At 41.1% G+C, this 17285-nt stretch overlaps 1 protein-coding gene across 2 annotated transcripts in view; it reads right to left on the reverse strand.

The window, feature by feature from the left end:
* LOC122940336 (ovostatin-like) overlaps window positions 1-17285 on the reverse strand; it is a 55031-nt gene that overhangs the window by 16283 nt on the left and 21463 nt on the right. For both annotated transcript variants that reach the window (XM_044296957.1, XM_044296958.1), the window contains exons 11-25: window positions 16617-16775; window positions 15541-15774; window positions 12879-12936; window positions 9935-10077; window positions 9461-9610; window positions 9142-9309; window positions 8710-8794; window positions 8489-8618; window positions 6230-6461; window positions 6000-6123; window positions 5790-5905; window positions 2065-2116; window positions 1836-1919; window positions 1269-1445; window positions 1083-1161 (exon numbers count right to left, since the gene is read on the reverse strand). In XM_044296957.1, coding sequence (XP_044152892.1) covers window positions 1083-1161; window positions 1269-1445; window positions 1836-1919; window positions 2065-2116; window positions 5790-5905; window positions 6000-6123; window positions 6230-6461; window positions 8489-8618; window positions 8710-8794; window positions 9142-9309; window positions 9461-9610; window positions 9935-10077; window positions 12879-12936; window positions 15541-15774; window positions 16617-16775 — 1991 coding nt within the window. The remainder of the gene's footprint in view (window positions 1-1082; window positions 1162-1268; window positions 1446-1835; window positions 1920-2064; window positions 2117-5789; window positions 5906-5999; window positions 6124-6229; window positions 6462-8488; window positions 8619-8709; window positions 8795-9141; window positions 9310-9460; window positions 9611-9934; window positions 10078-12878; window positions 12937-15540; window positions 15775-16616; window positions 16776-17285) is intronic.

The following is a 17285-nucleotide window of genomic DNA, read 5'->3' on the forward strand; positions in this document are numbered from 1 at the left end:
AAAGTACCGTTAGATCCTTAGAAAGGGTTGTCCCGATACAACAACTCATCCCCTGAATGGTCCACCAAATTCAAATTTATGGCACTGCCAAACTCAGCCGAGACTTTGTACTCTGCGATCTCTGGCAGTTCTATTGCGTTGAATTGAGTAGTAAAACACGAGCATCACTGCTCCTTTGCAGCTGAGAAACACAGGCCTCTATTCCCGATAGTTGAATGCCCCCACCCAGACACTTATACCCAACCTAACCTTGTAGGTACAAGTTATCACAATAGGACAGCCACTTCAATGGTCACGTGGCAATTCATAGCAAATAAAAGCATTGGGGTGGGGTGGGGTTGAAATAACCCTTCACTCCTAAAAATCAGTATTTGACATGAATTTAGAAATACTGAACATCCTCCCATTTGATAAATCAGAGCAGACAATCTTTGTTATGCTCTATTGCTCACACCAGCCATGCTTGAGCACCTCTGTAGTTTCTGCAACTCCCATAGACTCGTTCAGGGATTGCCAAACATGCATGCAACTATTCCATTTATTCTCTACCTGCATCTGCCAGAGGTGGAACCCACATCCAGATATGTATGGCCAATCTTGTGACTATACCATAAATGTTCTAAAGTAGGAATACCTCTAAATATTCACAGGAACGAACAGGGACCAGAGGGACTGCTGAAACCATGGGCAGTAGCCTTAAGGCAAGGGCTACATAGTGACATTTGTTGTACAAAATTAATGCGTCAATTTTTATAACGGTAGTCAATGGTGTCTCACTGCGACATACTGCGAATGCGACACAACAGTTGCAAAAAATTCATCCAAGTTGGATTTTTGTGTGACTGTCAGTGCGACACCCTTCACTATCATTGCAAAATAGGTTGGGCGACTTTGGTGCGACACTAATGTTGCAATGTAGTTGCACTGTTTTTGTTGCGCAACACATGTCGCGATGTAGCCCTAGCAAGCAACAGAAAAGCCAGTTCAGTCCTATAGGGGGCCAAAAAAGTTCTATAATTGCGCATATCCTAGCTATACGTTACTTAAGTGGATCTTAATTTTACAGCAATAACTTTACTTACAAAGAGTTAACTTGTTCTCTGGAGTTTGGAAATGTTCGATAAGCTCCACCAGAAGTGAAGGAGAGTTGACGATAATATCCTGAAAAGCAAAAAAACACAAGAAGATTACAATAAAAGTTTTCTATGAAGAGCTATTCTTCTGCAAGACCACAGATGTACGGTGAATTAACGGGCTCCACCACTCACCTTCTAACATTAAACTCTTTGCCTTTTGGAATGTTTCCTCCTTTAGTTGTCCAGTGGAATTCAAATAGTCTATTACATCTGGAATAACAGCCATGCGAGCAATATTTTGTTCACCAGAACCATAGGGTTGCAGGAGTTGATTCTCAAGGTGTTGTACCGAGAGTCCAAAGATATCACCTGGGGAGGTAACATTGAGGAGTCATTGAAGTTTCAGAACTACGGATGGAGTAGAGTTAACACTCCTGTTTTCTGAGTTGTGTTATCTAATCTAAGCAAACACCTTCAATTGTTTTTCAATGGCTTTTGTCTCAAGATAACTCATCGTGTTAAGAAATTTGAGTTAAGAGCTGAAGTGCTAACCAGGTTTAGTAGCAATAAGCCTTATGACAAACACATACTTCACCTACAGAAAGCTCAGATTCTGGGAATTTGTGAATTAATACGAAAACGTATAGAAGTCTTGTGATTTCTATGGACATTTATTTTCTAAACATTCACCCACAGGGGCAAGAACACTAGAGGCGCATTTCTATCATTGTACAATAGCAGATGTCCAGAAATACTCACCAATGGCAGTGATGTAAGCAGTGATGGAGCCTGGCACTGTATCCTCTGGAGGAGTTATACTGATTGGCAGCTGAATGTTTGTGTCTTTAAAAAGGTTAAATTGGAATCATTAAAAGGAAAAAGATAAAAGGAGCAAGAGTCTTAGATGAAAGGGAGCAGAATTTTGAAAAAGACATTTAATAGTAAAGTGAGGAGTTTGATGCAAAGTGATGTTGGGGTAATTACTTACTTTCCACGAAGACTAGATTACTTGAAGTCCGTTCCTGACGGATTCCTTCAGACTAAAAAACAAAGATGACAATTTTGCAGTTGTTTGCAATTTTTTGTGGGTAGAAGAACAAAACAGCAGCCGCCCAGTGATGCAAGCACACACAAAGATCTAGATCCATAGATCCCAGACTAGCCTTAAAAAAAAGGTACCTAACATCTGGTGTCACAGCCCTATAGATTGCCTGCACGAAGTACAGTGGAAAATGGCAGAATCCAAGATGGGCGAGGCTGAGACGTCAGCAGGCGAAAGTGGGACAGTGCTAGGAAAGACTTTAAAACTTTTATTTTTCTATCTAGAAGTTCAGGGAAAGGATAGGGAGGAATAATTCCACAGTATTGAAGCAGAACAGGGTTTAGTAGGGGAGGTTACAGCCTGGGTAATAGGAACAATCCTATTACACCTTGCTGCACTGACTGGGGATTCAAATTGCCGTTATACAGCTCTGTAATTCCAGTAAACCGTTCTTGTTATTGGGGTGCAAGTGCTGTCTGATACAGCCATTAACAGGGCTTATGACAAGGAAATATTTCTACATCTTATTTGCCCTAATGCGGTGCAGTTATATGTTCTAAAGCATTTTTTTGGTTGCATTAGTGGAAAAATAGTGCTTATTAGCCGTTATGTGGTGAATTGAGAAAATTACAGCCCTTTTTTGGCTTGTATTAGTGGCAAAAAAAAATAATATATTTTTGCAGTTCAGCGGTGCAATTATATGTTCTAAAGCCTTTTGTGGCATGTATAAGTGGAAAAAAGTAAGGGCCTATTTGCCATTCAGCGGTGCAGTCATATGTTCTATAGCGCTTTTTTGGTGTGTAATAGTGGAAAAAAGGGGCTTATTAGCCATTGCGTGGTGAAGTGAGAAAATTACAGACTTTTGGGGTGTTTTTTTTTTCATGTGCAGAACACGGCATGTCACGCTGTTCTGCACCTAGTTTGCCTGGGCGAATGGAATTACACAGGAGGGAAACTGCTCGGTGTGATTCATCAAGAAACCAAATCCTGGCTTTCTCCGCGACAACTCAAAATCATAACCATAGTGGCCGACAATGGAAAGAAAATGGTGTCGGCGCTGCGTCAAGGAAGGCTGAGCCATGCACCCTGCATGGCACACGTGTTCAATCTGGTTGTCAAGCGGTTCCTGAAGTCTTCCCTCATCTGCAAGACATCCTAAAAATGGCCAGGAAACTTTGCATGTACTTCAGCCACGCGTACACCACAAAGAACACCCTTCTTAAGCTGCAGAACGGCATCTCCAACATAGGCGATATGTGACGTTTCCACCCGTTGGAATTCCACCCTCCATATGTTGGACCAACTGTACGAACAGAGAAAGGCCATAAATGATTTATTGATGATCCAAGCGGACAGGAGTACTCCCCTGTGTAACTTTGTTGTCAGCCAGTGGCAACTCATGCGTGACACCCAACGTCTTCTCCGGCCCTTTGAGGAGGCCATGTTATTTGTCAGTCGCCAGGACTGCAGTATGAACAACATCATTCCACTGCTTCATGTCCTGGAACAGATGCTGGTAAGCCACATGACCCACATGAGCCCTGTGGTGGCGGAACTGGAAGAGGAGGAGGACATTGGAGCACAAGCAATGTGTTTTTCTACACAGGTGACAGGAGAGGATGAGCAGGAACAGCCAGAGGAGCTACAGGGCGATGAGGGAGACGAGGCAGAGGACCCAGACACACTGTGGCAGTATGCAGTGGAGATGGAGGCAGAGAGTCCCTCCAAGTCACTTGCACAAATGGCCCAATGCATGCTCACTTGCTTGCGTAGTGACAGCTGAATTGTCAGCATTCGACAGAGAGATGACTTCTGGCTCTCCACCTTGTTGGACCCTCGCTACTGGTCCAAAATGGGGTCCTTTTTCACACCCACTGAGAGGGAGGACAAACTGAACTACTATAGAGACATCCTATGTAGTACATTGGCTGTTGCCCATCTGTGCAATTGTCCATCCTCTCACAGGTCTGACCGGGCGGCCCTCTGTGCTCACGTTCCTCTGCCATGGCTGCTGTGGCAGGGTGGGGGTAGGAGCAGTTACAGCTCCAGCAGCAGAAACTTGAGTCTAGAGTCGCTGATGAGCAGCTTTCTTCACCCCCCTAGTGAACAAACTACTCACTAGCAGCAGCAGCTAGACCGGGAGCAAAACCTGGTGGCATACTTGGACAGCATCCTGCCATCCCACATTAAAGATCCGCTGGACTACTGCGCATCCAAACTGGATTTGTGGCCACAACTGGCAGAGTTTGCCCTGGAAAAGCTGTCCTGCCAATAGTGTGGCATCAGAGTGGGTGTTTAGTGCGGTGGGGGCTATAGTTATGTGGAAAGACTGCCCTTTGTCAAGATGAATCAGGGGTGGATCAGACAGGATTTCGACCCACCAATGCCTGATGCATCAGCTATCAGAATTTGCTTATGATTTGGTAGCCAAAAGCAGGAATGGATACAAAACACAGAAGACATGCAAATATTCCATTCACGTGTCATCTCCGTTTTGGATCCACTCCTGTTTGTTTTTGGGCTTTAGCAATATTGATGGATTACTGACGAAAAGCTGACCGAGTGAAGGCGGATGCTCCACAGACAGGGGTTATTGTTCTGACAGATCAGAGGAAGGGCAAAATAATCAGTGACGTCAACACAAACTTACTGCTGACCCCCTCTCCACTCTGTCAGGGGGCTCTACTTGTATCAGCGTTTAATAGAACAGGTTCTGTAGAACTCCATGTGGAATCAGCTGACGACTGTAAAAGGAGTGCGCTCTTTCACACTATAGTAGGATCTTGGGCCTCTGCACGGTTCTTTATACCTGGCACTAACATTGACCTGTGAGGCTGAGTTCATACTTCACTTTTTTGGGCAGTTATGGGGCCAAAAATTACAAAATAACTCAAGTGTGCAGTGATTCTAAGAGCGACGCCTGTCATCTGCATGTCATACTCACAGTAATCCCTATGCGTGTTACTGCAAGGCACAGTGTTCTACAGCCCTGTACAGGCTCTCTGCAGCCAGGAAATAGCCGTTTTTTTTAACGTGACTCGCCACGAATAAATTCGGATCAAACTGATTTTTTCCTGAAAATTTGGCGATCCAGCCGAATCTACTTTTTGAGAAATTTGCTCATCTCTAGTCACAACCATCTAGTGCCTCAACTCTCTCCAAACAGCAGATTTCAGAGTAAAGAAGGATTGGGCAGTTTGATTTTAACATACCCAAACCATCTTCAGCAGCCCATTCCAATCTGTGGATATTCGTTCAGAAGAAATAGCCGTTGACCTAATCCATTTTTTAAGTGTGAATGGCTGACCTTGCCCTTTCATTGTTTGGAGAGCAATATTTACATGCAGTCTCCCCCCTCCCGTTTCCAATAAAATGACAGTTTTTCTCTCCATCATTAGACATTTTCACAGAATTTCTATAAAGGGTTAAATAGGTAAAATTCAGGTTTTTCCGGGGAGGTCCAGTCTATGGGTAACTGCCTTGAAGGCAGATGCCTAGTTTGTGACCACCTAAAACCAGCCCTGCTGCCCATTAGTTTAAGTCCACTGCAAAAATGACTGTTAGGTGTGCATCTTAATTCATATCAATGGGTGAAATCCATGACAAATCCTGAAAAAAAAAAAAAAAAAAATAATAATAATAATGAATATCAAATTACACTCAGGGCTTACCTCCGAAATAAAAGTGTTCACAACTGTGTCCTTGCGGGGAGACTGTGAAGCATCATTTGGTCCATCACACGCGCCAATATGACTGGTCTGAGCAGATGCAGTAATACTGATCTCACCTGTGGAAGGGACACATTCAAATAATCCTAAGTATGAACTTGAGGAATTCCCAAGTTTAGGTCGGCACAAATACATGGGCATCGCCGCTCTTACCAACAAGGTTTGGTTGTAGTTCCCAGATATAGGCGGTCCTACCATTGGCAGCTACACAGACATCTTGCTGACCGTCCTTCAGTACAGCGGTAAATGCATTGGAGTTCTCCAGAGTAGCCTGGACCTAAAGTGGCAGAAAAGGAACTATATGTAGTAACTGGCACAAGGAACCACCATGTGGTCAGAAGACCGTGCTACCAATACCATTATAACTGAAATAGTTTGTTCACCTTGATGCTCTGTTCCATGTAATTGCGTACAACTCCTGTCACAGTCAAGGTTTCATCTCGGAGAAGAGAATATGGCAAAGAGAGCTCCATGGAGAATGTAAGGAATGTTGTGATATTAGCTGGATTTCTGGTCATACCAAAACCCGTTTCTTCAGAGGTACAGAAAGCAGTTCCTTGCCATTTTGTGATGCTGTCTGGAATAGTCTCTGACAGAGTGGCCCGGCCTTCAGTACTAAACAAAAAGGACAGAAAATTCTGAATATACAGATACTGGCACGGGACCAGGCAAGAGAGCTAGAAAGTGCCAGGGGAGGTGAATACTCTGTGGTTCGTTTACAAAGACAATATAATTTTTTTACTCCGATCTTTGTATCCAGGCAATGGAATCAGGTGGAAAACCATAAGGAGGTAGACAACTATTTTTTTGTTATTTTTCATCTGAAGTTAGAGTAATTACATACATGTTCAGTTTCCATAGTATTCTCCATACACAGCAGACTCCTGTAAAGGCAACCCCACCAATGAGTTGTTAATGGCAGCCACTGAAAACTATAAAAGTAGATTAAGCCAGAAGCACTTGAAATGGGAGCTGAAGTGAAGAGCCCTGCTGGCATGGCCACTACATACTGGATAGAGCCTTCTGCATCCAGTCCCATAAATGGATACAGTGAATAGTGATGAGCGGCAGAGGTCATAATCGAATTCGCAATATTTCGCGAATATTTTGTAGAATATTCGCGAATTCGAATATCCGTTATATTCAACGATTTTTTTTTCTTACTCGGGGGGGGGGGGGGGGGGGAAACAAGGTAATGATGTGAAATTTTTATTAAAAAAGGTTTCAATTGCCGAGTAAAAACATGATTCCTCCCTGCTTCTTGCTTGTGGACCAATGAGTCATAGCACTATATCGAATATATTAGTTTTTTCAAATATTCGTAATATTCTAAAACAAGAATATATAGCAATACAGCGAATATTTGAAAAAAACAAATGTAGAGCAATTTAGCTAATATAGTGCTATAATCTTTTTTTTCAATATAGTTTAAAAATGTTTCCAATCCAAACTTCAGATGAGAAAAAAAAAAATTACAACTATTAGACAAAGATTATAGCACTATATTAGCTTAATTGCTCTATATTCATTTTTTCGAATATTAGCTATATATTCTTGTTTTAGAATATTACTAATATTCGAAAAAACTAATATATTCAATATAGTGATTATATATATATTAGTTTTTTTAGAATATTCATAATTTTTCCCATTTAAAGTGACTCATGAATGATTCCTCCTTGCTTCTTGCTTGTGGGCCAATGAGTCATTGGCCCACAAGAAAGAAGCAGGGAGGAATCATGTTTTTATACTCAGCAATTTAAAAAATGTGACAAAAAAATTGCATTATGAAAATTTGCAATAAAAAAAATCTAATATTTTAAATTACGAATATATCACTATATTCTAAATATTCACGAATTTTCAAAGTACCTATATTTGAGACAAAAATTTGCAATTCGAATATTCGTGATCAACACTAATAGTGAATAGTTTCCAGTGACTGCTATGAACACAGGATTGGCATCATGCTGGGTGTTGGATCCCTATCGACCCAATATTGTTGAATTATCTAGAGAATAGGTCATCAATATCAAAGTCTCGGAAAAAAACTTTAATCCAACCTGCAAAACAACTCTTCATAATGTATGCTCTTCAGTTCCAAATCTTATTAACCTTGACTGCATCTGAGTACATTATACATATAAATAAAATTTGAAACTGAAGAGCATACTCTTGTAGTGCCTTTGATTTGCATATTGGATTAATCTGACTGCTGAGCCTTCATCTGGCACCACATCACCGTCATGGAGTGGAGGCCTCATCTTCATTAATTGAGTGGGTATCACAGAAGACTGCACTAGCGACTTCAACCACAATTGCACGCTATAGTGAGCGACCAAACGACGTTGCAATTTCTAACAATAAATAGAATCCGTAGAATTACATTTAGTGGCAAAGAGGAGGCACTTGGATCCCACGGGAATCCCATTATGGTATACATCTCTGAAAAACCACCTGTACCATCATCCAAGCAAATACACTGGATTACTTTCTGGAGTTTACCAAAATTTCAAATTAGTCAAGCTTTCAAAAAACTGGTGAAATTTGAAAATTTGATAAAGATATAAAAAAAAAAAAAAAAAAAAAACATTCTTGTAAAGGTTATTAGATTGACATGTAGTTAAAATGAAGATACTTACTCAAGAGTCAACATAACCCATGAAAAGGTTTCAGAAAAGTCTGTTCGAACAGTTTCCTGTGGTGTAGAGTCAGCTCTGGATTCTGAACTGGCAAATTTTAAAGCTTCGACACCAGCGCCAATACCTCTGGCTATGACAAGATGGAAAGTTTAGAATTTGTTTATGAAAATTTTGGAATATTTTCACAGAAGTAAACAAAAAGATAAAACCAGGCAACTCACCTGGAAAGACATTAGCTGGTGGATTCTTATCACAGACTTCAGGTTTTCTTGCCCTGACACTTGTTCCAAAAACCATCCCGACTGCCTGAAAAAAGGGAGAAAAATGCCCCAAGTAATAATTTCTTTGCAGAGAAAAAAAAAATGCTAAGTTTTACAATTTTTTTTTTTCAATCTATACTTGTGGTGCAGCTTTCATAAAATCACAATACAAAATTTGGAGTTTACTTTACCCTTCATACTGAAGGCTAGATTTACATCATGTTTAAGAGATTACTTTCATACATTGTATTTTTTTTTTCTTTCCAGCATCACAAGGGAGAATGTGTCCCTGGGGCCAAAACTGAAACCTCTTTTGATCTAAATAGACAATCTTGTAAACAAGATGTAAACCTAGTCAGCCATTTGCTCCTCAATCGGCAGAAACCCACTTACCTTTAGACTATTATAGGTGTCACCTTCTGTTGTGCTGCTCACAGGTACATAGTATCTTCCATTGTAGAAGACCAATTTGTCTGGGTCCTCACAGGGGGGGGCTGGGTCTTCTGCGTTAAAATCAGCCACACGGTAACCATAGGGATTAAATATGACAGAGTTGTAGATCTGGAATGGAGTGGTCAAGTTAGATGTGGTCTTAAAATTTGTTCTGCCTCACACCACTAATCCCCAACAGTGCCAACCATAAACCAAGACACATTTTTGCACACTGACCAGCCCATAATTGAAAGTAGATGAATGTTTTCTGACTACTTACACTGTCTGCTGAGAATTGTTCATAGGGGTTCAGAATCAAGAGGCTGGTATCAATCACACGCAGTGCACAGTATGAATTTGGGTCTGCTGAAAGCTGTATATCAACCGTGGAACCTGGAGCTACCTTTTCTTCTGAGAAAGTCATAGAAACCTAAAATGATACATGTATATATGAACAGAGCAATGAAGAAAAATCCTGGTAACTGATGACACCCAAAAGGTTCCTCTACCACATGAGAGGTAAACAGTACAATAAAGAGCATGAGATGATCGGAGAGGTGGCCCCATTAACAATTTCTTATTGGTGTCATGGCCATCAATCTACTAGACAAAGCTCTACATAGAGACATCTGATTGTGGAACATACATGAACAGTTTGGTTAGAAAACTGTATTCTGAAACAATATGAACAAAGACAATCTACTTCACCTCCTTGCTATACGTTCTAGAAGGTAGGCGCTATAGAGTTATATACCCGATTTCTGAAGCACTTCTCAATGTTGAGACTGACTGTATCAGCAATCATTTCGTTCCCCAAAAGACTGTATATAACCAAATCAGCACGTGGGGCCATGTCAGCAGACACTGGGAGATCCAAGGAGAAAGAACCATTCCTTGCTGCAAAGAGACAATGAGGTGTTAGTACTCCTGCTATAGGGCTGTCACCATTAAGAGATTGATTACATTTCTCCAGGAAGGAATTCTTTTCTATCAGGATTTTTTTTTTTTTATCCCTAGGATAAGGAAAATAAGCTTCTACATCAAAATAGTTTTTGGCTTCTCTCTGAATCAACACAGCTGGTAAGTCTAAACTGGATGGACATGTGTCGCCTCACCCACACAGAGTTCCCTCTGCACAGTTTGTGATGAGAATACCAGGCCAAAAACCCCATGGGGAATCCATGACGTTTCCAAATAGACACTGCACAGGTGTCCACGACAGATTAGCCCCATCGAATGGCCCTGAAGCAGTGGACTGTTCTGTCCCAAAGTAAAAGCTCATCAGAAACCTGAGGGTCTTCTGCAGGGAAATTTCCATAGAAATAATCTGCTGTGAGAACATTCCCTTACTAATGATTTTTGTCAGAACTTGTATGAAACCAACTCAAATACAGCAGTATGAATAGTGGCCATAGGTGTGGAAACATTGATGTCAATGGCGATTTACAGTATCTGCATAGAGTCTGAAACTGAAATCAGAAGGGGCAGGTCATTAAAAAAGGGGTTCTCCAGGAATTAAGAAAATGAAACTACTTAAACAGTACTTTATTATAAATATATTCCAAAATACCTTCCATTAGTTAGAATGACTCGTTTTGTCTGGGGAGCAATCACTAGAGGAACTAAAATGGTCGCCGTCCTACAATTACACACAAAACCTGTCCTAATCACACAGAAGGACAAGTTACTTCACAACACTGAGCCAAAGAACTGCCTCATTCTCCTCTCAGTTTGTCAGGAATTATTATCCTGAGTACAGCTGATAAGATCTTCTGCTGAATCTCTGTGGGAATAGATTTCAAGAGAAATACATGAAGTAAATAGAGGACTAACAGGACAGACTGTGGTAATGTGGGGCTGCGGTAATGGAGACTGCAGACAAGTGCTGCTGCTCATTAGCCACATCCCCACCTCCCAAGGAGAGAGGAGGATGAGGCAGCTCTTTAGCTCAGAGTTCTGAAGTAAGGCCTCTTTCACACTTGCGTTGTCCGGATCCGGCGTGTACTCCACTTGCCGGAATTACACGCCGGATCCGGAAAAACGCAAGTGTACTGAAAGCATTTGAAGACGGATCCGTCTTCAAAATGCTTTCAGTGTTACTATGGCACCCAGGACGCTATTAAAGTCCTGGTTGCCATAGTAGTAGTGGGGAGCGGGGAGCAGCATACTTACAGTCCGTGCGGCTCCCGGGGCGCTCCAGAATGACGTCAGAGCGCCCCATGCGCATGGATCATGTGATCCATGCGATCACGTCATCCATGCGCCTGGGGCGCCCTGACGTCACTCTGGAGCGCCCCGGGAGCCGCACGGACGGTAAGTATGCTGCTCCCCGCTCCCCACTACAGTTTACCATGGCTGCAAGGACTTTAGCGTCCCGGCAGCCATGGTAACCATTGAGAAAAAGCTAAACGTCGCATCCGGCAATGCGCCGAAACGACGTTTAGCTTAAGGCCGGATCCGGATCAATGCCTTTCAATGGGCATTAATTCCGGATCCGGCCTTGCGGCAAGTGTTCCGGATTTTTGGCCGGAGCAAAAAGCGCAGCATGCTGCGCTATTTGCTGCGGCCAAAAAACGTTCCGTTCCGGAATGGAAGACATCCTGATGCATCCTGAAGGACGGACTGTCCATTCAGAATGCATTAGGATAATCCTGATCAGTATTCTTCCGGCATAGAGCCCCGACGACGGAACTCTATGCCGGAAGACTATAACGCAGGTGTGAAAGGGCCCTTACTTGTCCTGCTGTGTGATTAGGACAGTTTTTGTCTGTACTAAAAAGGAAAGCGGCCATTTTATTTCTCCTTCTCATTGCTCCCTAGACAAAACTATTCATCATTACTAATGCAAGGTATTTGGGAATATATTTATAATAAAGTACCATTTAAGTATTTTTATAGCACCCCTTTAACACAATCACAGCAGTGCATCCTCAGGTTTTGCTTCTGCAAGATCACAAATCTATATTAATAAACCCAAAAGGGGCTTTGGTTTAGGTCTGCTTTAGCCTCAGTTAACACAATAACATATTTTAAAGCACAAACACACACACACACTACTAGACAGGATAGGTGATAAAAAACAAATCAGTCAGTCCACCACTACGTTCACTTCTGTAGAGCTAATGTATACAGAGCTCTGTCAGTCCCATACAAATTAATGGAGTGGAGGACCAACAGGTGCACTACAACTTAATTCAGAGAGGGAACTTGGGCTCCAAGAACGGAGGTCCCATTCCCTCAGATGAATGTGGCGGCAGTTCGCGCTGGCATGTTTTAAATTCATTCTCTATGCGACTGCCAGAGATAGCTAAGTGGCTGTAATTTGCCATTTTCATAACTTCCATAGAAAATCAATTAAGTGGCAGTGCGTAAGCATAAACAGGGGAATGGACTTCACTGGGTGGACTTGGTGGGCGTCTCAGAAATCGGACCACTTGGTTGGATGCTTCTTCCCCATCTTGTGGATAAGGGATAAGTTTAAAAACCTTGGCACACCTCTTTAATTGAGGTAGGGACCCCTGTTCAGGATCCTCATCATTTGCTCTGGAGGACCAGTTTCACATAAAAATAAAAAGTTTGATTTGAATGAACACTGTAATGCTCAATTTTTCCTCTGGGGGCACTGCAGTGAATTCAGACTCTTGCTGCTAAGTTTTCCCAAGGGGAACACAATACTTGTGGCCAATGCACAAACTTACAGCTGCTTAAATCAACATCTTTCTGACCACTCTGGACAATGGCTGACCTTGACAACACCTAGAAATAAAAAACAACAAATTGTGGTGTCAGAATAAACAGACTATAGGGACATTTGTTCTAGTCACATTCCATAAGTATGGCACCTCTCACTTTGTAAAGGTGGGTTTACACGATCCCATGTTACAGCTGGTCTCCTTCAATGAACGACCAACTGACTGTCGATAAGAAAAGTAAAGGAGACCGCCATATTTACATGCAGAAATTCACAGTATGAGAATGAACGGTCGCTATTGCGATCCTTCGTCCTCACACAGAATCATTGCTTCTGGGCAGCAGATCACTGTTTAGACCTCATGATCTGCTGCCCAGGAACGATGATTGATGGCGCCTGCATGAATGACAGGATCACCCGACGAACAAGCATTCCCCTCATTCATCGGGTGGTCGGCGTTACATTTAGATGGGCAGATTGTTCGGAAACAAGCATTCATAGGAACGGTCGTTCCCGATAATCTGCCTGAAAATAGGGTTGTGTAAATCCATTGGCGTTATTGAATTCAGTTATAGGTTCCATTATAACAGAGCTATAACGGAACATAACAGAATTTTAGGATGGAATGCAAAACTGAAGCCTTTAAGAGGGATTCTGTTTTGCTCAGTCCTAATATATGTCTATGGGGTCACAACGGTATCGATTGGTTCCCGTTGACAGGACAATTTTTTCCCGTCGTGTATAACGGAACCGTTATATATACCCATAGACATGTATTAAGACGGAGCAAAACAGTTTGCCTCTTAAGAGCTTCAGTTTTGTATTTTGTCCTAAAATTCTGTTATATTTTGTTATAACCTATAAAGGGAATTCAGTAAGGCCAATGGAAACCCACCCTTAACTGTACACATCATGACATACCGAGCTGTAACTAAACACATTAATATACAACCATCACATTCGGAGGGGCAAAGAGCTAGCATTAACACTTCTGTCTCTTGAACATCTCCGATCTATACTGAGCTGTGAGGTTCGTGTCACACATGGGTTTTTTAGCAGTTAAATTGTGTTTTGCTGCATTTTTTAGGGAACTTGAAGAAGATGTTGCATGATAATCTATAGAAAATATTAAACAAGGGCCTAAGACTTTTCTGTAGTGCCATATTCATCCTAAAAGGGATTCTGCATTTATTTGTTTGTTTGTTTTTTACTGCCGATCCATCCTCTGGATAGATCATCAGTATCTGATGTGAAGTGAACAAACAGTTCTACATACGTTAAAATGGTATCAAGTATAGATGACCCCCTACACAGCGCCATAAACAAATATAAAAATGTTTTACGGCTCAGAGTTGCAAGGAAAAATTATAAATATATATCGTGACACAGTGAGAGGTCTCATCTGGGAAGACAGGTATTTTCCTCCCAGCATGTGCTGTTGGGCTGATTTACAGCCAGGTGAAGTCAAGTACCGGACCGGATTTTAAATGCTGGTCCGGGTTTCGGCAGCACCTGGCTGTCCTTAAATAGGCAGCTGGGCTCAGAAGCCATGTCTCTGTGTTGGGATCTGGAAGCCTTGTGTCTGGATGAAGGCTTGCTACCTGTTTGGCATGAAAACAGGTTGGTGCTGCTATCAGCAAGGACTCTGAGGCAGAATTGCTACATTATGTGTGAATTACCACCAACAATGCAATTTGACTGTTTGTTTTGTCACTTACCTAAAGTGTGAATAAAAACACTGAACTGTTTGATCCAAAGAACTTGTTGTTTCCTCTATACTGCGTCTGCTAATCCTGTCTACCAGAGTGAGTCCCAACAAATTATATATATATATATATATATATATATATATATATATATATATATATATATATATATTTTTCACAATTCCTTTTAAATTATTAAAACACAAAAATGTGATAAAATTGTGCAATTGTATTGACCCGCGGAATGAAGTTCATGGGTCGTAAAAATAAAACTCATTAAACTATGATGGAATTTCCCCCCATCCCCCAATTTCACCAAAGTTGTAGCTTTTTTAGCTTCCCACTATACTGTATGCAATATTAAATGGTGCCTTTAGGAAGTGCAACTTAGCCTGCAAAAAAAACAAGCCCTCATAATAGTGATGTGAATAATAAAAATATTATTATTATTATTATATATTATTTAGGCTCTGGGAAGGTAGGGAGTGAAAAATTTGAGAAAAAAAATAATTTCAGTCAGGAAAGGTGATCTGGCCAAAAATGCCTCAAGGAAAGGCTACCAAGAAGCAGATACAGTAAGGTTTTTCTTTCTTAGGCTTTCTTTTAAAGCCATGAAAAAAGTGCGTATTGAAGGAACCATAGTACAGAATTCTAAGATTAGGGATCCATAAAGGGGTTATTTCCTATCAGATGCCATATTACAGGGTAATATTTCGAGGAGACATTCCAAGCTCTATAACATGGCTCACTATAGAAGCACATGGAGTGCCTGTAGTTCAGTAGTACGAAGTTGCAGATACCCAGCATTCACATGGTCCCGCTATGCACGCAACAGTACAATTACTTTGACACAGGCCTTCACCTAGGAAATGGCTCTAAACTATAGACGAGCCCAGTAACTCCTTGAACCAGCTAGAGATCATCTATACTCTTGACCTACTAAAGTTTCTAGACCACACTCACCAGATAATTGAAAGTGGCCGTATTCACTTCAGGACCAGTTCCTTCTGGGCTTAGGATGTATGCAATATCAATACTGTGGCTCTGTCCACAGCTCAGTTCTCCTTTAGGTCGTTTTGCTTGTATGAAGCTTCCAGAATAGGAGTAGAAACGGTAAACTGTGCGTTCGGCAGTGGGGTAGTCTCTTTCCGACCATTGATGAGAAAAAAAGCACTGATCAGGGTTTGTGTAACTTATCTGTGAAGAAGAGGTAGAAAATCAAAAGATTAAAAACAGAAACGTTTTTTTCAATAAAGTTAACATCCTTAGTAGGCTCATACATATCCAATTATTGTACTAGATGCTTGTGTACTATCTCTTTACTATCCGTCCACATCTTTCACCTTCAAAAAACATATCTAACCACCACTAGAGATGAGCACGTTGATTCAAGAACTTGGAACTGTAAGTAGAATTCTCAAAAAGTCTGATTCTACCGAACTACCAAAGTTATGCAAATCAATTAAGGCGGCGTGACAAACCGTAAAGATAGCGGCAAAAAGAGGGAGAGGGCAAGAGACCTTTCCAGGCAATCACAGCACTTTTTAGTAGAATTCATTTGAACCCAAATCAAATGGACAATTTGAGATAAATCGCATTTGAAACAAATTCTGAGATGTTCTTCTCTTCTCTGCAGCCACACAGTCAGTTTTCTGCATGCAGTTTTGGAAGCCAAAGATTAGGAGTGGATCATAAAAGGAAATTATAAAAAGGTCAGATAGGACTTCTCTTTTTTATTTTTTATTCTCTTGGTTTTGGGATCCAAATCTGCATTCAGACACCTGACTGGGTGGCCATACGCCAACCTCCATTCTTCAAAGCAAACACAGTATTCCATAAAGATGGTCTACAGATGTCCACCCTTTTATAGGCCCCATCATTATCAAACTTGAAACATCTGCAGACTATAAAACACATTCTGAATAAACGCTGGGGACATGTCTACTGGATGTGTCCAACATGGAATTATGCAAAAGCAAAAAGTCACCGCTTCATTGTATTGGCTGTGTAATTAGGTTACAATTTGTTAGTATACTCACCCTGACAGTAAAGTTGACGTCAACCATATTAGAGGTGTCTATTGCATATTCAAACCGGCCTTCTGCATCAGTTATTGCCTTCTGAGGTTCATCATTGTTAATCTGCACCTCGATTTCTTGATTAGGAATTGGTTTATTACTCTCATCTGTTAGTTGTCCCTAGATGATCAAATAAATGAGGTTATAGTCATTGTTTATGAAAAAGTCCAATTAATCACCCATGTATAGCATGGAAAGGCCCATCAGCTATTATTTCTAGGGGGTAGAATAGCCTTTTAATAATAAAAAAAAAAGTTAGTCAGTCTGTATAAATGAATACCAGGGCAGCAAAGTGGCCACTTTACTACAAAAATAAGGTTACTACAACCCACAAAGAAAAAAAAAAAAAAAAAAAGGGAGTCTTTTTAAGCAAGGATTATATGGTACAATTTTTTTTGTAACCGTTGATTTTATATATATATAGGAAGTGATACGGACCATTTTTGTAATTTACTTTAATTACTGAAATTGTACATTTCCATTAGAAATATAGCTCTAAAATGGCCCATTTTGTGCCTTAGCGACGCTCCCGGTCTTTTGTTTACCCAACTGTAGAGACACGCTCCACACTGACTGCTGCCGATAGGATAGAGAGCGCCAGCAGCAGTCAGTGTAATAGAAATGTACAAT

The sequence above is a fragment of the Bufo gargarizans genome, chromosome 6, assembly GCF_014858855.1.
Source record: "Bufo gargarizans isolate SCDJY-AF-19 chromosome 6, ASM1485885v1, whole genome shotgun sequence".
NCBI lineage: Eukaryota > Metazoa > Chordata > Amphibia > Anura > Bufonidae > Bufo > Bufo gargarizans.